This window comes from Megascapheus bottae, chromosome 15, assembly GCF_031878675.1.
Source record: "Megascapheus bottae isolate mThoBot1 chromosome 15, mThoBot2.hap1, whole genome shotgun sequence".
In the NCBI taxonomy this organism is placed as follows: domain Eukaryota; kingdom Metazoa; phylum Chordata; class Mammalia; order Rodentia; family Geomyidae; genus Megascapheus; species Megascapheus bottae.
In genome coordinates, this window is record NC_143523.1 from 24,306,981 (window position 1) to 24,329,172 (window position 22,192).

General features: G+C 49.2%; 1 protein-coding gene across 2 annotated transcripts in view; it reads left to right on the forward strand.

Annotated features, from left to right (window-relative positions):
• The window catches only part of Crtac1 (cartilage acidic protein 1), a 139,596-nt gene that overhangs the window by 111,717 nt on the left and 5,687 nt on the right, over positions 1-22,192 (forward strand). For both annotated transcript variants that reach the window (XM_090346109.1, XM_090346108.1), the window contains exons 6-11: positions 2,531-2,665; positions 5,512-5,657; positions 7,604-7,740; positions 11,159-11,241; positions 12,126-12,226; positions 12,599-12,767. In XM_090346109.1, the coding sequence (XP_090202235.1) occupies positions 2,531-2,665; positions 5,512-5,657; positions 7,604-7,740; positions 11,159-11,241; positions 12,126-12,226; positions 12,599-12,767 (771 nt within the window). The remainder of the gene's footprint in view (positions 1-2,530; positions 2,666-5,511; positions 5,658-7,603; positions 7,741-11,158; positions 11,242-12,125; positions 12,227-12,598; positions 12,768-22,192) is intronic.

Sequence of the window (22,192 nt, forward strand, 5' to 3'; positions counted from 1 at the left end):
TTTTACATCACAGTTGTACTAATTTACATTCCCAGCGTACAAGGGTTTCTTTTTCTCTGCCTCTCTCATGGTCACTTGTCATCTTTTGTCTCTTTAACAGTCCTCATTCTACCAGACATATCTCGCCTCATTTGGTCCTCAAAATCTCTAAAGCAGAATCAGCTGGAGTACACCCTCCCCATTTAACAGACAAGGAAACTGAGACTCAAAAGTAACATAAACTGCAAAAACCAACTGGGACTACAGTCCATGTCCCATTCCGTAGTGCTGATTTATGAATCTGAGGGCATATCTGAGCAACCATTTTCCAGATACAGAAAACGCCTGCCATGCAGAGGTTTTATTTGAAGCCCAGAAGCTAGAGGTGGTTTGTTCAGAACATTGTACGATTCCATTTTTTACATAGGGAGCTGAAATTTGATCTTAGAAACTTTAAAGTACAGCTGGCTTGATTTATATATGTGTATATATGTATGTATGTGTGGATATATACATATATATGTGGGCACTTAGTGGCTTATGCCTATAACCATAACTACTCAGGTGGCTGAGAACTGAGGATCGTGGTTCAAAGCCAACCTAGATAAACAAATCCAAGAGATTCACCTTCAGCTAACCACCAATAAGCCAGAAAGTGGAGTGTGGCTCAAATGCTTACCCTTGAGTGGTAAAGCTAAGGGCAAACTAAAGGGCCCCAAGTTCAAGCCCCAGTAGCAGCACGCGTGCACACACACACACGCACACACTCTTCATGGATTTTTAAAAAATTTTCTAGTGCAACAGCCAAACAATACAAAGACATTCAAAAGAAAGGTTAATGACCATCTCTTCTTCCCATCCACGGAGCCAGTGACTGGTTCCTCCATTGAAATAAGCGTAGCTTTTTCCACTTTGCTCCAGACTTGAACAAGCTCGCACAAACATGTATAATCAAAAATTTCATGTCTTTCTCTATTTTTTAATAAAAGTAAGATCACACAATATCATTACTTGCCAAATTGCTTTTTCTTTTAACAATATACCACAGGCACTCCTCCAAGTCAATGCATATGGATCTAGGCTGTCTTTTTAGTAGCTGCAGAATGATCCACCATATGGAGCTACCATAATCCATTCGACTAGTTTACTATTGATGGACATAATTGCTTACTACATCAAACAAAGCAAATAAGCACCCTCATACCTATAGCCTGAAGTACTATTTTTTTTTGTAAATTTGTGTGTGTGTGTGTGTGTGTGTGTGCACGTTGCGAGCATGCGCCTGCATGTGCATGCTGGTACTGGCCTTGAACCAGGTCCAGGGCACTGTCCTTTAGTTTTGGGGTTTTTTTTTTCTGTTTGAGACTAGTATTCTATCACTTGAGCCACATAGCTCTACTTCCAGCTTTTTGTTGTTGTTGTTGCCAGTCATGGGGCTTGAATTCAGGGCCTGAGCACCGTCCTTGGACTTTTCTCAAGGTTAGAGCTCTACCACTTGAGCCACAGCACCATTTCCAGCTTTTTTCTATGTATATGGTACTAAGGAATTGAATCTGGGCCTTCATGCATGCTAGGCAAGCACTCTACCATTAGGCCAAACTCCCAGCCCTACTTCCAGCTTTTTGGTGGTTAACTTGTCTTCCCCGCCTGATATCAAACCATGATCCTCGGATCTCAGCCTTCTGAGTAGTTAGGATTACAGGTGTGAGCCACTGGCGTCTGGCCTTGTACATTTTTTCTGTATGCATACATGGGGCAGGGGGGAAGCTACCGGGGATTCACCACTAAGCCTTGAGCACACCAGAAAGCACTTAAGTACTTAAGCAACCCTTGAGTTTTTCTGGTGGAGTTGCACTGACTTCGCCTGAGCTGGCTGAACTCATACTCCTCCTGCCTTTGCTTCCTCAAGAGTGGATGTCACAGTTGTGCATCACCGTGTTCCCGATACTCCTGTGGATTTTTGTTTATGCCAGTCCTAGGGACTGAACTCAGGGCCTGAACACTGTCCTTGGGCTTTCCTCAAAACTAGTACTCTACCACTTGACCCACAGCATCACTTCCAGCTTGTCTATGTATGTGGTACCGAGGTATTGAACCCGGGTCTTCATGCACACTAGGCAAGCACTTTACCACTAGGCCACACTCATAGCCCCATCCTGTGGTTTCTTAAATCAGGAACACACCCCTTGTGTTTTGGACTTAGAGTGGGAATGGGTGGAGGGCTACTACAGGACCTGTGATTTGACTGGACTTGACTAGGTAGAGCCGGGTTTCAGGTTGTTGAAGAGAGGGGCTCTGGAGACTGAGGTAGGGAAGAGGAACTGTGTTCCTAGCAGCATGGAATGAAGCCTTTGGCATGAAGTGTTTTACTGGGGACTGGGAGCCCAGGCCTGGTTCAGGGAATCATCCAGAAGGTCAGAATCCTTCACCCCCACATTCTCTTTCTGAGGCACCTGCACTCAGCTTCTCCTAGGCCTCAGAAGCAGCCCGTCCTGTGGTGGGTCTGGAGCTGCTCTCCCATGGCTCACTCTGGTTTTCCTTTTTCTCCTAGCGGGCCGGGGAGTCAGCGTGGGTCCCATCCTCAGCAGCAGCGCCTCAGATATCTTCTGTGACAACGAGAATGGGCCCAACTTCCTCTTCCACAACCAGGGCAACGGCACCTTCGTGGATGCAGCGGCCAGTGCCGGTGAGTGGGTACACCCTGCCCCCTACCCTGCCTGCCCAGCCCCCACCACCTCAGGGAGCTCAGTGCACACTGTCACTTGGTCCCGAGACCTCTGACACTGTCATCTGCCAGCAGCCAGCATGAGCCCAGGTCCCTCAGAGCTTGCTGAGTCTCTCAGCCTCGGTTCCCCTCTAATCTGCATCTTCCCATCTTAGGCCATCCACCTTGTCTTTAACTATTCATTTCAACAGTCACTTAGGGAACCTTTGCTAAGTGACATACTGGTGCTTGAAACCTGTGATGCTGACCCGAACAAGGCTAAGACCACTCCACACAGAGACAAGGCTCCCGCGTTCTAGAAATAGGCAAATACACCACTAGTGATGAGAGTCAGGATCAAACTCCACACTTCTCATGCTCCCAGCTCTGCTCCCTTCCTCCTCTTGTGCTCATCCTGCCACCCTCAGGACCTTTAACCTGCCATTCCTTCTGCTGGACTGTCCTCCCTCCTCTTATCTGTATCCTTCAACACTCAACCCAAATGCCTCCTCTGATGAAGCATCTCCTGATTCCATCTGTGCCTCCTGGCAGAGACTGGCTCATTCCCCTGTGTGACCCCATGTCCCCACGCATGAATCCCTGTCACTCAGGTTTCTACATTGCCACCAAGACCAATCTAAGCTCTGCAAGGACTGGGCCCAATGCTACTCAGTCTTGATGCGATACCTGGCACCACAGTCACCCAGTAAATGCTGCTAAATCCCAGAATGGAATGAACACTTGGTAATGTGTATGGCTCTGATGTCTGCCCTTCTCATACCCATTCTTCACCCCACACCTCACAAATAAAGGGAAGATTTAATTATGTCTCTATCTTGTCCACAGGAACATGATGGCAGGGACTTGGAGCCATAGATCACAGGACGTGTCAGTTCTAGCTAGTGCCCAAAGCTGCATCTGAACCCTGCATGTGTGCCCTCTCTTCTGTCTACTCAGATTTCTCCTCCCCCAGCTTCCTACTCAGAAGTCTCCATGTGGTTGGACTCCTGGCCTTGAACACGCATCCACTCCCCCATCTTGGCACCCTCCCCCATGTTTGCCTATCTTCTTCCTTAGTAGTGATGTGGAAGGGGTCAGCTTCCTGTCCTCCCCTCTGGCCCTCTGGCTTCTTCCTCCTGAGCTGTGCTCAACAAATGTCCTCACTGCTAAAACATCACTGAGCAAGAGGAAGGTAGTAGTGGAAAGAAGAAAAGAAAGGGGGGATTTGATAGGGTGTGAAGGAGGTAGAAGCAGAGGTGAGCGAACAAGTTGGAGGGGGGAGAAGGTATCAGGCAGGAGAGAGGCAAGGTGCGAGGCCCGTAATTGAAAGTCAGAATGATTGCAGAGGTTTAACAAGACATGTCAAGGGGGCATTCATCACCCAAACAGATGCTGCTGTGAAATGCAGCCTGGCACCGCTTCGTCCCGTGAAAGGGAACGAGCTTCTTGTCAAGGTGCCTCATAGATGGGAGAGAAATGGGCCAGCACAGAAGGCCACCGACAGTCAGGCTGGGGAGGTTGCTGAGAATTAATGGGGTATCCATCCTAGGAATCAGAGGCAGCCTTCAGTCTTTCCCAAGCCCTCTTTCTCAAGCCTGGGCCCTTTCTCCAGGCCCTTCCTGGCCCTCACAAGACATTGGTCTCCAAAATGTTTGGGGGACCTCACCTCCACCTTCATCTGATCCCCACTCCCACCCTCAGGATCAACATTTACAGCTATGCCCTAGGGTCTCGGCCTACATCTTGGAAACACATATTTGCCCCATTCCATGCCTGGCCTGGAGAGCAGGAAAGACTGCCGTAGGCACCCAGATCAGGCCATCACTCAGGAAGAGCTCCTGTGTCCTCCCCCAGGATGGCTCATCGTGGTAAAAGCAGGCTTCCCTTCCTCTCATAGGAACAGCAACGGTTTCTCTGTCATGGCCACAGTATTTCTTCTGCTGTCACCAGCATCCCCAGTGTGCCTGCTGTCACATTATTTATGTCTCTTCACTCAGCAAGTACTTACTGAAAACTACCAGGCAGCCACAGGCACTGAGGTTGTCCTGTGCGTGTATGCAGGTAAACTGTGAGGACAGGACTGACCTCAGGGAGCATCCGGGCCTTGAACAAGGACATGACAAAGGGACTTAACCTCACTTGTGCTCAGTACCATTACAAAAATAGGAACTGTGTGTGGGCAAAAGGCAGAAGGAGAGTGAGCTGTGCTAGATGCCATGGTCAGGAAAGGCTTCCCAGAGAGCAGAAAATATAAGGATCTCCATAACCCTTGACCCAGGGAGGCATCTGACAAGAGAGAATAGCTTGAGCAGAGGCCGAATCGCTGGAAAGAGGCTGGTCCATTTTAGGCCTGGAAGAAACACAGCCAAGCAGAAGGGAGCCGTGATCCTTGGGGCAGAGTCAAACAGGGCCTTCCAGACCTTAGGAAGGAATCAGAACTGGAAGTAGTACTAGGAATTCTTGGAGAGATTTAAACAAGAGTAATATAATCAACATTATGTCTCCCATAGCTACATGGGCCTGGCAGAGAAAGGCTTTGTTCCCCCAGAATTTCCACCATTCTGCCTTCCCCTAGTCCCTGCCATCTCAAACAGCATCAAGCATCTCACCAAGCACATACAGCCTGAGGACAAGCTCTGGTCCCCTGGCTGATTAATGCATAGCTGTTCCACCTCTTGCATCGAGGATGCAGCTATGCCTCCCCATCTCCCCAGGAGGGGTGGGGGGGCAGCCCCAGGGCCCCCCTCCCTTCTGCTCCCCATGAGTATATGTGGAAAAATCAGAGGACATGCATACTCCATGCACACAAGGCTCCTTCCCCTCCTCAGGTGTGGACGACCCCCACCAGCACGGGCGAGGTGTCGCCCTGGCCGACTTCAATCGCGACGGCAAAGTGGACATTGTGTACGGCAACTGGAATGGCCCTCACCGCCTCTATCTGCAGATGAGCACTCACGGGAAGGTCCGCTTTCGGGTAAGAAGGGGCTTCAGTCCACCCCCCCCTTCCCCACCAAGCCCAGCAGTGTGGCCTCCCCATGTCCTAGGACCTGCTTCAGGTCTCTGCAGAGCAGGGTGGCATCACAATGAAGGTAACATGCAAAAGGCCATGGACTCCACCCTGGCTGTCTGAGCATGGTGAGGCGCAGAGCAGATGGCTCCCAGAACACTGTCAGAACCATCACCTCTAGGGATGGTGGGAGCCCAGGTTAGGTAGACTGCAATCCCTACATAAAGCCATGGTTCCAAGTGATGATTCCAAGAGATGGTTGGGGAGAGGCCTACTCCAGGCTCCTCAACCACCTTGAGTGCCACCTTGACTCTCTTCACCTTGAGGCTAAAATCCAGGTGAAGAAGGTATTCTCAAAACTCAGGGCTGTGATCCTTGGATCCTACATTACATCCATCTTCATTCAATTACTGTTCAAACCCAGGTTCTCAACAGAGATGGCTTTGTCCTCACCCCTCCCAGGAGGGTCATTTTTATGCTGTCATAACTGGGGCAGGGACAGCACCATTGGCATCAAGTAAACAGAGGCCAGATGCTGCTGTAATATCCCACAATGCACTGGACAGCTCCCACTGCAAAGAAACATCTGACCCTAAATGTCAGTGTGCTAAGGCTAAAGTACTTACTCGTTGGCCTTGGGAGGGCCCTGCACAGAGCTCACAGGAACAATAACAATAATAATAAATGTTCCATTTATCAAGTGCCTTGCATGTGCCAGGAACCATACTGAGAGCTTTACATCTGTTATCTTGGAGGCCCAGGTATCCAGTAGAAAAAAAAAACCCAGGGGGGCTATGTTGGCTTCCACTTTTATAGGATCGATAGAACAATAACGAGTTAGAGATCCTCAGGTCTCCATCTCTTAAGGCCTGCTCAGCCCACCCTGACCAAGCTGATCAGCTTGGAGCCAACCTTATTACTGTGCTGATGAGAGCGCATTATCTATCCAGGCTAGCTCCTTCCTGCAGCCAACAGGGCAACTATAGCAGGAGGCAGAGACAGGGAGCTTCCCAGAGGTAGCGCTGTTTTTCCTAGCCACCTCTACATTGGCCTGGGGTTTGGACAGCCCATCTACAAAGGGGATATTCCACTCAAGGCCTTCCTGCACAGCTCTTCTCCTGTAGCAGAGGTAAATACTATACTCAGGACCCTTTGCCAGACCCTCGTAGGACTCTACCAGCACTTGAAGGGTATAGCTGGACCCCATGTCTGAAAGTCTCCCCATGAGTCCTGGATGGATATAGCTGATCTTGCAACGTCCTCCCCGCAAAAAAACAAAAGTTCTCAAGGGTTCCAAGAAACAGCATAAGATAGTAGAGGCACATAAGCTGATAGACAGATACCTTCCGTGGTACTGATGGGGAGGTCAGGGCAGTATAGTTCCCAGCCATCTGACATGTGGCCCTCACAACCTAGACAACTACCATCATCCTCTGTTGCTCATAAGTGAGATCTGAAGGGTTAATTCAGCTATGCTCACATAACCAGATTGCAATGAAGCCTAGATTTAAATGCAGGCAGGCAGTTTCTGGTACTTTTCCAGCTTTTACTGTACGACTGTGCAAGAGAAACCTGGAATCAGAAGCCTTGGTTTAGGTTCTATCATTACCTAATACTCTGAGCAATCCCCGCCCTCTCCAGGATTCAGTTACCCCATCTTTAAGTTGGGATCTCTGACCCTGTGCTGCTCAGGGCACAGAGCCGAGTCTGACCCAGATCAGGGAGGGAGCTGTGGCTCTCATTCCTCATTTCCCTGGGGAACAGTCTGAGGTCCATGTGTTGATTCAGGTCACCCCAGGTCCCTTAAAGTTGGGGAGTGTTGGGACCTCTCTAACCACACACGGAGGGAGGGAGGGACATAGGCTTTTGCTTCTTCCTTTCCTGTCCACTGACCGCCAGCCTCTCTCCTCCAGGACATCGCTTCCCCCAAGTTCTCCACGCCCTCCCCTGTGCGCACCGTCATCGCTGCTGACTTTGACAATGACCAGGAACTGGAGATCTTCTTCAACAACATCGCCTCCCGCAGCTCTTCAGCCAACCGTCTCTTCCGGTAGGGAATGCAGGCCAGTGGAGTCTTGGAATCAGAGCGGAGGTTTTCCAAAGACCAGGGAGTGGATCCTCAGAGGGAAGACCCCCCTAGTGTAGAAACAGACCTGAGGGGATGTCAGGGGCCAGGCAATAGGCCCTAGGAATCGAGGTTCAGGCACCAGCCCCTCCTGTGGCAAGAAAATGGGCCTAGGACCAAGGCCTGGAGCATACCTCACCTCAAATTCTACTAGAGAGCTGCAGCCAGGGAAGGGCTCAGAGTCAACCTGTGAGCCTGGGTCAATCTGAGTTAAGCAGACAGACAGGTTTATTTACCAACGACTTCCAAGAGTCTATAATAGGACCAAGTATTTCAACTTTCCAAAAGATGGAGTGTTCCAAATAGATTTGACCGCAGGACACATCTTTCAAAGATGTTGCACCTGAGACTGGAGCGCTACTAAGCATCCTTGAAGGTGCTGGAGGAGACTATTAATGGCAGAGAAGAAAAAGGAAGTCTTAAAAACAGAAAGAGCATCCTGTTAGGGAGAAAGGTTGGAATTTCTGAGTAATACTTCTCCCAGGACCACCACCAACATCAGTATCTCCAAATACAGAACCCCAGAGCCCAGCCCTGATCTCCAGGGTCAGCTCTTCAGGGATAAGGCCTCAGCACCTATTCTACAAGGACAGGAGACGCCAGGAGGTTCTTACCACACTGAAATTTTAGACCCATCACTGAACACAAATCCCAGGACTTAATGGCCTGAGATGTCCCTATTCTGGGCCTTATACATGTTACTGAGGCTCAGGCCAGCTGGAGAAGAAGGTCAGCCAAAAGTCTTGGGAGCCAGGAAATGGGTCAGACTACCTGCTTGGCCCACCAGATCCTTATCCTTTCTTCTTTTTTTGGAGAGGGGAAGGAGCCCAACTATTAATAAAAAGTGTGAGCTGTGACTAAGCATGTTTTAAAATATAATTATTAACCAGGCATCAATCCTAACTGGATATAATCACCCCCCGAAGGCACCAGATTTACTAATTAGGTACCTCGAAAAAAGCTTATTCACAACTTCCAGATTAATCGCAGAAGATCAATTGCTCGTTAACAGACACTGCCTTCCTTCTCTGGCTAATCAAGTGTCACTTTCCAGGGTCCCTGAGCACCGAGGGGGTCTAGTGCTCTGATCTCTGTCTCCCAGGAACCCAGGTATCTCCCTCCCTACCCACCCTTCCAGTCATCCCTGCAACCCAAGTTGGGCCGGCCTTGGCCTTGGGCTGTCAGTGGATTGTCACTAGGTGGTCAACCCATAGAGTGGTGTTTGTTTCCATGCAGGGGCAGCAGAAGCTACCGACCAGGTTCAGCGCTGGCCCTCAAGTCCCTGTGGCAGATGGCCAGGTCCTGATCACACAGCTCAGGGACTGCTATAGGAACTGCCATTCAGCTGGCAGCTCTGAAAGTTTAACCCCCACCTGCCCCTCACTGCACAAGCCTTTCACCTGTCAGTGAACGGATCATCAGGCATCTTGGGACCAGGTGCCATCTTGGGTCCTCACCCAGAGTCTCCTGTACTTAAGCCTGTGGGTCCTTTAATAATACCTGAGGATGTGTGTCACCCAAACTAATAAAAGAAGTCTAAGAGGGATCACAGAAGACAGATAGGCTTAGTGGGGACCCCCAAGCCTAGTAGAGACTTCCCCCAACTTCTGCACCTAAGCATGCCTCTGATCCAGTCTCTATTCTCTTCCACTATTCCCTGGCTCTCCTAGGCTTCCTGCCCTCTCCCTCTCATCAGTCCTGCAAACAAGCTATGGGAATGCAAACCAGACCACACCCTCGTCCTTTACCACCCTTTCAGATAAGGTGACTACACCAGGCCCTCATGCTTCCCAGGCCTTCAAGGACCCATTCCTCACTCTCAATCTGAGCAGCACCACTACACAGGTCTCAGCTTAGCTGACCTTTCTCTGGGAAGACTTCCTGGATTGCCCCAGGCTGGGTGAGCTTGCCCAGTTCTGCACTGCCCCCTGGCCACTTTCAGCCCTGTGTGTCTGATTCGGAACTCTCCCCCTCTCCTTCCCTTGCTCACTGTACTCCCAGACCCCTATCAAGACAGACATATGGAAGATGTCATAGAAGAATCTGTTCTCTGGATGAATTCACCCAGTAGAACTGCTGGGGTTTGTTATTAGGAATCCTTAACTGTGTTGTCACCTGATCTAAGCATGTCTTCCCAGCTGCTACAGAGCCTGCAGGACACAAATGATCAGGACACAATCTGGGTGTCAGCAGGCTGCAGCACCATGCAGTATCTCCAGCACACCTGTGCACATTTACACCCAAGTCTCTTAGTTACACTGGGCGCTAAACAGACATATATATATATATATATATATATATATATATATATATATATATGCTCAACAGAGATGTCCCTATGGACAAAACATGTTTGCCCCACCTGCAGGCACCTGATGGTCTTTTAGCTCTCTGCTCCAGCTCAGTGGACATTGGTCATCTCCTAAAAGCCATGACTCACTGCAGTCCTCCATTAGTCTCCCTGGTTGAGAGAGAAAAGCAGCTTCCCTCAGCCCAGTTTCTCTGTATTGCTCGACATGCGATGGGTGGGGGTGGGGGGAGGGCAGAACAACCATGGCTGGAGATATTGAGAAAAGCCAGAGAGGAAAGCTCATACCATTGTTTGCATTGCACTGCACAAGAAAGGCTAGTGAAAACAGACTTCTCTGAAACAAATTTGTGAGGCAAAGATTGGAAGTTCAACACAGAAAGAATCTCTGCCACCCAAAGGAAGCCCTTCTTCCTGCTGGTCTCCTCCGGCATTCACCCTTGCATCCCACCAACACGTGCTTGGAAGTGTCTGAGAACCAGGCACTGTGTTAGATGCTGCCTGAGATGCAAAGATGAATAACACCAAGGCCCAGCCTGCAGAGAGCTCACACACCCGCCAGGAGATAAGATGCTTTCTTCCACAGTGCTAATACAGGCAGAACGAGATAAAGGCCAGAAAGGCGATAAAAGAAGCAGGGATGGCTTCCAGAAGGATGGTCAGCCAGGGAAGACCTGAGGAGGAAAAACTGTATGGGCTTAAACAAAGGGCAGTTTCCAGGACCCAGAAAGCCAAGGCCTCTCAAAGGAGAGTGAAGGTTAGTTGAAGGTAGTTGTGCCCCTTCCCCAGCTGTCTATAATTCATCCATTAGAGAAGGAAAAATCAATATTTACCAACATAAATGAAAACCTAAGAAGGGAACCATCAGGGTAAAGGCAGACTCTTGGTGCATAGAGGCTCAGGTGGCAACTTGTACAGGCATCGGGAACTTGTACAGGCATCGGGAACTTCCCAAGGGACAGAATGGAAGGACTTGGCCTCTAGGTCCAGGGGAAGCTGTGGGGACCTCATCAGAACAAGCCTGTCTCTCTGCAGAGTCATCCGTAGGGAGCACGGAGATCCCCTCATCGAGGAACTCAATCCAGGTGATGCTCTGGAGCCTGAGGGCAGGGGCACAGGTGAGAGTCGAGCATTCTGGACTGATCTTGGTCCTGTGTCTGTGCTGTCCACAACCTGGGATAAGCATGGGAGGGGCAGGGCAGCCATTTCTTAGCAGGTCTCCTGTCACTGCCATTCTGAGGGCTGACACCAAGGGCAGGGATAATAGGGTAAAGGAATGAGCCTGGGCACTGCCAAGTAGGTGGAAGAAGAGGTGTGGTCTGTTTTCTCCAGGGCTGCTGGAGGTAGGGGAATCTGTGGGTCTGTGGCTAGCAGCGTTATTGGTCATGTTGAAGGATAGGAATAAAAATGCTAAAGAAGCATCCATTCTTCCCAGCAGGGCTCTTGCATCTAACCCATCACCTCCTGGCATTCAGCTGGGTGTCAGACAAAGAGCATTCAAACCCAACCCTGAAGTCTGCCAATGCCACGTTTTCTGAGTCTTGTTTGGAATAAAATGAGGACTGTCTGCTCCCTATGCCTTTCTGGAGCAGACATATTGGGCACTGCTGGCTCCTGCCTGTAATTCTAACTATTCAGGGGGCTGAGATAGGAGGATCATGATTTAAGCTCCTTGAGTAAAAGAAGTTCAGGAACAGGGCCCAGAATTCAAGCTCCAGGACCAGCAAGAAAAGGAAAAAAAGCATGTAAAAATTATGGTATATTATTCAATTCATACAGAAAGACCAGTAGTTAGGTTACTTGCATCCACCCTCCCTGTGCCGCACACCCATGGTAAGGAAGAGAAGTCTTGTTCCATAAACTCCAGGCCTGAGGCAGCTATTGGACTGTTGGAAAGGGTGGGGCCTGCACCCCACCTTCCCACTGTGGTCATTGCACCTCTCTGGGAACCTCCCCCCCTTCCCTGGATGATGGCCCGTGGTGAAATCTGCACTGTTTCCAGGAGGTGTGGTGACAGACTTTGATGGAGATGGAATGCTGGACCTCATCTTGTCCCATGGAGAATCCATGGCTCAGCCACTGTCTGTCTTCCGAGGAAATCAGGTACGTGTGGGCCTCAGGACTCTGTAGCCCTCCATGACCAAGGGTTGATCAGGGCACATTGCCTAGGATGCTTGATCAGCCCTGTAAGAAGTCCAGTGGCCTAAAAGCTAGTAAATTCCCTGTAGTACAGTAAGGCCTGCCCCCGGGAGAAGCCCTTGACCACTCTGCCTTCTGCCTGCATTTCTCTGCCAAAACTTTTTTCTCAGCCTCTTGGCTTTTCCCTTTCAGCAATCTCCCCTTGCAGTACTCATCTGTCTTGTCTGGCTTTCCCTGCTCTCCTTTTCCTCCTCTTTCCTCTTCTTCCCTCCCAGCATCCTACTCAGCCTACTCACCACTCACCTCGCTGATATCCAACCTCCTCCCTCTCTGCAGGGCTTCAGCAACAACTGGCTGCGAGTAGTGCCACGAACTCGGTTTGGGGCCTTCGCCAGGGGGGCCAAGGTAGTACTCTACACCAAGAAAAGTGGGGCCCACCTGAGGATCATCGATGGGGGTTCAGGCTACCTGTGTGAGATGGAGCCTGTGGCGCACTTCGGCCTGGGTGAGTTGGGGGCCCAGTGGGAAACAGTGAGTGGGGCATGAAACTGAGCCCTGAACCTGGTGTGTGACTCAGGGACCCACAGCCCAAGCATCTTCCGGGCACCCTTTCACTGTGGCAGCATGGTGGACACCTGCTATGGATGCAAGCCCTGCTTTGCTCTGATGAACCCAAGCTCAAAGGAAAGGGAGTGGAAAAACTGTCCAAGATTCCACACCCTGGCTTGCAGGAGTCCCTGTCCCAGGACCTCTGTAGACTCACTTCTTGAAGTTATAGCATTTGATCCCCTAAGCCTTGTTCTTCACATGCTGGTAGAGACCAAACTTGTTCCTCCTGGCCTCTTGGGAGCCGGTTCCAGTTTTAAAGTATCTCATCAAGGTCTGACGTCTTTGTCTAAATGGAAGGCTTAGGGAGCCCTGTGTTCTCAGCAGATGTGACACGGTTGTAACATCACCAAAGGGGTGAAGTTTGCTCTTGGAAGATTGACATGTAAAAACCCTGTGGTTTTCGAAATTTTGTATAATAGTACCAATACAGGTGCAGATGAACAGATACACAGTACCTGACACATGACGGAGCTAGCATTAGAAACCTATTAGAACAGCCAACTTACATAAAATAGCTCCAATACCAAATATTGGCAATGATCTAGGATGACCATAAACTGTGGAAACACAAACTGGTATAGCTTCACAAAATAGTTGGGCAAATTCTGTTTTGTTTTTGCTAGTTCTGGGGCGCTTGAACTCAGGGCCTGGGCACTGTCCTAGGGCTTTCTCAAGACTAGCACTCTACCACTTGAGCCACAGCACCACTTTCAGCTTTTTCTGTATATGTGCTACTGAGGAATCGAACCCAGGACTTCCGGCCTGCTAGGCAAGCATTCTATCACTAGGCCACACTCCTAGCCAAATTCTTTAAAAATTAAGAAAACACTCCATACTGATATATGACCCAGCTGTTACAGATGTGCTTCTCCCCATGAGTCCTGTCCTGATATACACATCACAAGTTGAAAAAGCCCTAACGTGGAAGTGCATTGAACTTATCCTACCTGTGGGACAGCATCAGGGTGCACTGTGGGGTGTCAGTTCATGTGATCACAGGCTATCTGGATGCCTCAGCTTCTAGTTCTGCCCAGCATTTGGAGAGGATCACACTGCATGTTTACTCTCCTCGGAAAAAATCCAAGCTCAAAGATTCTACCAAATGACTAAATGACTATCACTTTTTTTTTTTTTTTTGTCAGTCCTGGGCTTGAGCTCAGGGCCTGAGCACTGTCCTTGGAGTTGATTCTCAAGGCTAGAGCTCTACCACTTGAGCCTCAGCACCACTTCCGGCTTTTTCTAAGTATGTGGTACCAAGGAATCAAACCCGGGTCTTCGTGCATGCTAGGCAAGCACTCTACCACTGGGCCAAATTCCCGGCATGACTATCACTTTTGTATCAAAGTCACACAGAAAAAAAAAAAATTTTTTTTCTAAGTACAACAAGTTAGGGGCCATCTGTATATCCCTATCTCAGAAGAATGAAAACATCCACACACAAAAAACCTACATTACTATTCCTTCCTGTTGGCCAGCCCAAACTAGAAACAATGTAGCCATACTTCAGAAGGCTAATGATTCATCAGCATGGAACATCCATGCAGTGGAATTTGAGGGGGGGGGGAGAATTAACTGATGGAACAGGAGCATCTCCTGAGTGAAGGAATTCTTACCTCTGAGGACCAGGTGACTCCATTTCCATGACCTTTCCAAAATGTCACAGAACTGGAGAACAGACTGGTGCTCCCAGGGATAAGAAATAGTGCAAGGGAGGAATGGGACTATAAAGAGACATTTTTGTAGTGGCAGGACAGTTCTGTATCTTGGTGCTGGTGGCTATACAAATCCACACATGACAAATGACATGGATCTATATACACGGAGCCCTGGTTTGGGTGTGGCGCTATCTCACTAGGGCAACTGCTACATGAGACCTCTGTGCACTGTCTTTGAAAATGGCTGAGAACCTCCAATTCTTTTCCAAAATAAATTTTTATAGAAATGCATAGGGGAGCCGGCACAGTGGCTCACACCGGTAATCCTAGCTACTCAGGAGGCTGAGATCTGAGGATCAAGGTTCAAAGCCAGCCCAGACACAAAAGGACCTGTGACTCTTATCTCCAATGAACCTCTAGAAAATTGGAAGTGGGGCTTGGCTCAAGGGTAGGGCTGTAGCCTTGAGCTGAAGAGCTCAGGGACAGCGCCCAGGCCTAGTTCAAGCCCCCTGACCCCTAACTGGGTATGGTACCACATAGTTGTAATACTAAGTGCTGGGAAGATGACTCTCAAAAATAAAAGCAATTGAACTGAACATTCCCAGCTTCAAATAAGATACCTTTCCAGGCCGGGAATTTCGCCTAGTGGTAAAGTGCTAGCCTAGCATGCACAAAGACCTGGGTTCGATTCCTTGGTACCACATACATAGAAAAAAGCTGGAAGTGATTCTGTGGCTCAAGTGGTAGAGCATTAGCCTTGAGAAACAAGGACAGTGCTCAGGCCCTGAGTTCAAGCCCCACGACTGGCAAAAAAACAAACAAATGAAAAGATACCTTTCCATGTGTTAGCACCTCATGAAGTGATATAATTTTAATAATAATAATAATAATAATAAATAATTATTTAATAGTAATACTAATAATTTTAGGCAGGGCCAGGAGTTTGGCCTAGGGGTAGCGTGCTTGCCTAGCATGCATGAAGACCTGGGTTCGATTCCTTGGTACCACATACTTAGAAAAAGTCGTAAGTGGTGCTGAGGCTCAAGTGGTAGAGCTCTAGCCTTGAGAAAGTCCAAGGACAGTGCTCAGGCCCCAAGCTCAAGCCCAGGACTGGCAAAAAAAAAAAAAAAAAGGATTAGGCAATATGGGCTCCAATTAATAAACATATACCAGTGTTCACCAGTGTTCACCAGTGTTCATTTTTGGGGGTTTTTTTTGGGGGGGGGGCTTGGACTCGGCCTGGGCACTGTCCCTGAGTTCCTCAGCTCAGGGCTACCACCCCTACCCCTTGAGCCACAGCACCGCTTCTGGTTTTATAGTGGTTAATTGGAGATAAGAGTTTCATGGTCTTTAGTGCCCTGGCTGGCTTTGAACCACCATCTACAGATCTCAGCCTCCTAAGTAGCTAGAGTTACAGGTGTGAGCCACTGTGCCCGGCCCAGTGTTAATTGTATACACACATCATATGTGCCTACACACGCACAGAAAATATACTACACGTGAATAGTGCTTTCTCCTGAGTGGTTACACGGATATAGCTCATTACTACAGACACAGTGCTGGGTATTCTTTTGTTAGCTTGCTTAGTAGTAAACATCAGGTCCAAAGTACTGTTTACCACTAGAACCCACCCCCAGTGCTGGGCATTTTTGTTTTTGTTATTTCACTTGGTCCTCATGACTACCCTGAGATGGAAATTATCACCTCCATTTTATAAGTGGGAAAACTAAAGATCAGAGGTAATAAAGGAAAGCTGCCCTAGAATCACATGATACTTCAATCCCAATGCTGAGCTTCAAACCCAGGCCTGCTTGAGGATGTAATTTTTATTTTCTCCCATATGTTTGTGTGTTCTAAATTTTATAGGATACATACATCCTGAAAAGGAGGCAATAAGTATATAAGGGACCCAGGGCCTTGTTATATGAGCATGTTCTCAAGCTATTGTGCTTAGAGGGTTGGCCTGAGTTAGGGACATCTCTCCCTCCTCAGACAGCCATTGATCTTGCTGGCCCTAAGGTACAGAAACTTTTAAATACAGTCTTCTTACAAAATAACAGTAGCAAGTATTTATAGGCACTGGTTGAATGCTTTGCTTAGACAATTCCCTATCCATTTTTACATATAACTCTGAACTAGGTATAACCCACACTTCACAGATCAGGTTAGGACATAGGCTTGAGTGGTATAAATTGCCTCAGGATGGCTTTGGATCCAGGTTCGGGGCCACTGTAGTCTGAGTTGCTGACCACTCACTATGTTTGCCACAACACCAGCCCCTCCCCCCCATAGCAGCTCTTGTGCACAGCCAGCCAAGGTCCTTCAGCTTGAGTCTTCCTAGAGATCCACCTCCCTTCAGTTACCAGAGACCCAAGGGAGGCCATCTAAGCACCAAGGTGGATGTCGGGGGCTCCAGGTAGCACGCTCATCCAGGTGTCTGGCTGGGTATCAAGCCTGATCCCATCGGACAGAGAAGGACATTGGAGCTCACGGAGAAAATTGATGATGAGACCAAGACAATAGCTGAGATTGTTGACCCCACATCCCATGTTCCACCTGGGCTAATTAAGGATGTGTGTTATGTGCCTTTCTGGATCCTCTATCTAGAATCTTCCCCCTCCAAAAGGAGAGAACTGTTTCCTCAACTCAGCAGCCTAGCTGGGTCATTTGGTATGATCCAGGATGCTCCTTCACCAGCCTAGCGGGGTCATTTGGTATGATCCAGGATGCTCCTTCACCAGCCTAGCGGGGTCATTTGGTATGATCCAGGATGCTCCTTCACCAGCCTAGCTGGGTCATTTGGTATGATCCAGGATGCTCCTTCACTCAGGGAATGTTTACCTGGCTAGAGTCCTCCTGATGCGGCACTTGCCATTTTGCAAGGCCATGGATTTATTCTTGGTTTAAACTCTGGCTCACACTATCCAAGAAGTCCCCCACAGGGTCCTCTTTCCTCAGAGCTCCCTCTCAGAGGGGCACTTGGAGGAAGACTGCTCTCAAAGAAAGAGGCCTGTCGGCTGAAAATAGCAATGATTCTCCTGAGCAGCTGGCCAGGACCAAGAGCCTGGGAGGCAGTGAGGAGGCAAGTAGTCCAAGGCCCCTCCTGGTCCCTGGAAGGCTGGAGTGTAGCTGAGGCATTCCTGACAGATGAAAGAAACCAGCAGTGGAGCAGGAAGAGAGAAAGCTGGTGGGGAAGGCCAGGTGTTGGGGAGGACTGAAGAAAGAAAATAGAAGAGAGACGAAGCAGGCCTAGGGGAACCTAGGAGAGGCAGAGCCATGCCCTCCAGACCCACAACAGTGCAGTGGAAGGAGAGATGAACCCAGAAACTATCATGCAAGGCAGATGTGGAGGCACTACCACACCAGCAGGGATCAAGAGAAATTAGCTCTGCTCTGGGCAGCTTTCTCAGGGACTAAGACTATTCGGGGGCCAGGCTGCCTTAGACAAGGCTCAGAAGTGGGAGTGTTCAGTATAAAGGCTGGGAGCCAAGCTGGGGAAGCAGCCACAGGCCAGCTGTCTAAGGTCTCCCAGGGCAAGGTGAATAGAGCGCTGTCTCCAGAGCCAAAGGCAGTATTGCCATGCTGCAGAGACCTGCAGGCCACTAGCAGGGGCAGTGTTCCTCCACCAGGAACACTTGTTCTTAGAAGCCTTTTCAAACCTTTCTCTTGATTGTGAGAACAATGCATATTGATGATAGGAAAATTAGACGGTGTAGCAAATCATAAAAAGTAAGAAAAAGAATCACCCACAATCTCACCATTGTGAGTAGAATATTAAGTAAAAAATAAACATTTCTCCCACCTCCCCCAACACTTCTCTTCATGTTTACTGAATAGCTATGTGCCCGGGAGTGACTTGACAAAGAACCAGACCCCTAGCACTCTTGCATTCTAGCAGGAGGAGGAAAAACACGGAAAAAACAATGAGCACACTAAACCAGTGAAAATATGAAATGTTAAGATGACATCAAGTGCTATGAAGAAGAAAAGACTAAAGAATGGAAGACTAGGAAAGGGAGGGAGAGGATGCGTAGCAGTGTTCAAATACAAGGTCCAGGTTGGCCTTCCATAGTTCTGTCTGTGCACTTGTGTGCTCTTATCTCATGCAATATATATATACATATATATATGGATTTTAAAATAAAAGCTATGATACTGAGAGACAGTGGTGGCTCACATCTATAATCCTCTGCTACTCAGGAAGCTTAGATCTGCAAACTGAAGTTCAAACCCAGCTCAGGCAGACAAATCCTCAAGTCTTTTACCTCCAATTAATCAGCAAAAAGCTGAAGCAGAGGTGTGGCTCAAGTGGTGGAGCACCAGTTATAAGCCAACATGCCAAGCAAGAATGCAAGCCCAAAGTTCAGGTCCCTGGACTGATTCTCTTCCGTTCATTCTGATAACTTGCTATTTTCCTTCTCTTAACAATACCCCCTGGCCCGTCATTCCAAGTCTCACAAAGCACTTCACTGTGTGGCAGTGTTCATAATTTACTTACCAAGTCCCCTGTTGATGGACAGCCAGATTGCTACCAGTTCTGAGGTGAGAAAGGTGCTGTCCAAGATATGAGTCTGAGAGTGGCCTACCATGGGGCTTTGCGTGGCTGCAAGGAAAGTGGGCTGGGGCTGGGCCCAGGGGCCATATCTGGAGAGGAGAGGGCTACAGGAAGCCCTCTCTTCCCAGCTTGCCGGAAGCTTCAGCTCACCTCCAAGCAACCCTACTCTGTCCTTCCTCCCCATATCCCCCCAGCTGCCTCCTTCTGACTTGTATCACCAAGCTGGACTTGGCTGTGAGCACAGCCCTTTCTTCCCCATAGGCCTGGCACCAGACTTAGGGGTTGCACTCACTACTCAGAATGTTCCAGGCCTTGCTAGGTCTGTTTGAACAACCTCAGAGGACTTAAGACTCCCCACCCTCCCCTGCTTCAACACTCCCCACCTCCCTTTTTCTGAAGCCTGGGCTGCTCTGCGCCATAATAAAAACTCAGGCCCTTGGCCTGGCTTTGTCCTCCAGGCTTCCCAGGAGCCCATGGCATAGTGCATAACGCTCCCTTCACAACAGACCCGCGCCTGCTCAGGGGAGCCCCTGGTCACGTTCCACAGTTCCTCTGCAGCTGCCCCAGCCTGTTCGTGCCCCTCCTGGGTGCAGACCACCTGCCAGCTACATAAATAAGGCTTTCTGCTGCTAGCTGCTTTGGAGACCTGCCCCCATCCCCCACAGAGCTGCCCCAACAAGTCTCCCGCCCTGGATCTCCATCTCCTGCCCTGCCACGGGCTGAGCCAGCTCAACACTAAACCCAGTAAATACAAACAAGCGCCATGGATCCACTTGCCCCTGCCAGCCCCCACTGGGGTCACCCACTCGGGCTGCCCACCCCTGGCATTGACAATGTACCCCCCCTTGACTCCCCACACCCCTTCTTTTCAGCTAATTGTTTACTGTGACTCAGAGCTGCCTCCAAGCTGGCTGGTACTCATTTAGGGGAGGAAAATTCAGTGGCCCACATAAAAATTGCTTTATTAAAGTGTAAAAATATTCCACCAACTGTATTCTTACCATCTGTTTTGCTGGTAATTCTTGTGAAAAGCACAGTTCTCCTTGGCCTCTGTCCTCTAAAAGCAGCCGAAGGCCACTCCCTGCTACGCCTGCTTCATCTGCTGTGGAATGGACCCTCGTCTTCCCACGCCTCCCCTGTGCACAGGCCTAGCTGGGGCCAGGGGTGGAGGGGAGGTAATCCAGTGTGTGTCTCAATTGTGTAACTTAGTCACCATTGGAGAGGTCGCTCTGGTGGCGTGGAGAAACAGGATCAGCCTGCCCAGGATAGGAACATAGGTTCCAGATTAGCATAGACATCTGCAACTCCCTACCTCAGTGTTCACATCCATCTGCAAATCACTACCTCAGTGTTCACATCCAGAGAATGGGCATGAAATGCTCACTTCACAAGCCCCTGAAATCTCTCCCAAAAGTCCTCCCCCTCTACCCCATGGGCTCATTCTTTGCTTCTCACACTTTGAACTTGTCCATCTTTAAATATAACACCCTCTCTCAGACCTCTTCACCTTTACCCAGGCTGTTCTGGTCTGCCTGGAAGTCTCCCTCCTTGCTTAATCTGTCTCACAAACTCTTCTCCTTCCTGCAACACCCAAGTGAAATGGCCAAGTACCAGTGCAACTGCTATACCGTCCAGTTCACTCTCTGGCCATGATGCCATGGGATTCACTTCCTCCAGAAGGAGACCAGGGTCTTTCTCTTTTACTGCTGAATCCTAGATCTCTGCACAATGCTTGGGTAGTTGCTGGGTGTGGAGATAGGGTGAGCAGTCCAACAGGGGTATAGCTGATACAGGCTCTGGGGTCACACAGACCTCAGCTGGCTGCCTGGACAACAATTCTACTCGGGCCTTAATGTTCCCATCTGGAATATGGACATTATAGAACTGGTCCCTCCCTGCAGGGTATAGAGAGGATCCCTTATGTTAACACATACAGCACTTATTACAGATTGGGGTGCATGGTCAGTGCTCACCATTCTACCAAGGGATGCCCTTTGAGAATAATACTTAAATCAGAGATGGGGACCAATGAGCTGGGCAGTGCTCCTCTCCCAGGACTGGGCGTGCTTTCTGGGGAATTGGAACTGTGAGCCAGTACCCACAGCTTTAGATGAAGAGAGGCAGAGCAGAGAGGAGGGGCAAGCCAGAACAAAATGAGCGGCAAAGATGGGTCTTCCGGCCGCTTCTCAGGCTCATGCACCCTAGATCTGGAGGGAGAGAAGAGGGAGGGAGGGAGGGAGGGAGGGAGGGAAGGCACAGCCCCAAGTGCAGGCTGTAAATTTGTGACAGCCTGTGAATATTCGGCAACTTGGAGTTATTTGTGGCTTCCATCAGCCTGCAAAATGTATTCATGAAGCTGTTCTGTTGGCTTAGGTGAGAAACATTTGCTTATTTCCTTTGTCTTCCTTTTTTAATGAAAAAATACTTGTTTTTTATATATGCCTCTCAATTGGGGCACTGTATACAAATCCCTTGTACCTTAAGATTCTTCTTCAGCCAGGCACTGGTGGCTCATACCAATAACCCAGCCTGGCTACTCAGGAGGCTGAGATCTGGAGGATGGTGAACAGAAGCTAGCCTAGGAAAGTTCATGAGACTTCTATCTCCAATTAATCAGTAAAAAGTTGGAAGAGGGGCCAGGAGTTTGGCCTAGTGGTTAAAGTGCTTGCCTGGCATGCACAAAGACCCGGGTTCAATTCCTTGGTACCACATACATAGAAAAAAGCTGGAAGTGGTGCTGAGGCTCAGATGGTAGAGCTCTAGCCTTGAGAAAGTCCAAGGACAGTGCTCAGGCCCCGAGCTCAAGCCCAAGACTGGCAAAAAAAAAAAAAAAAGTTAGAAGAGAACTGACTTGAGGCACCAGCGTTGAGAAGAGAACAAAAAGCTAAGGAACAGCACCTAGGCCCTAAATTTAAGCCCCAGTAGCAGCACACTCTTATATACACACTCTACTTCAAAACAGAGAAATACCTCCAGTTGACACTTGCCACCCCCGTCCCCTCCCTGAAGGAGGGGGAGTAGAAGGTAAGGCCTGGAGAAGTCTCCCCAGCTTGAGGAAGAAAAACTCAGAACCAGGAAGGCTGGAGGTGGGAGAAGAAAGGAAGCTGTGAC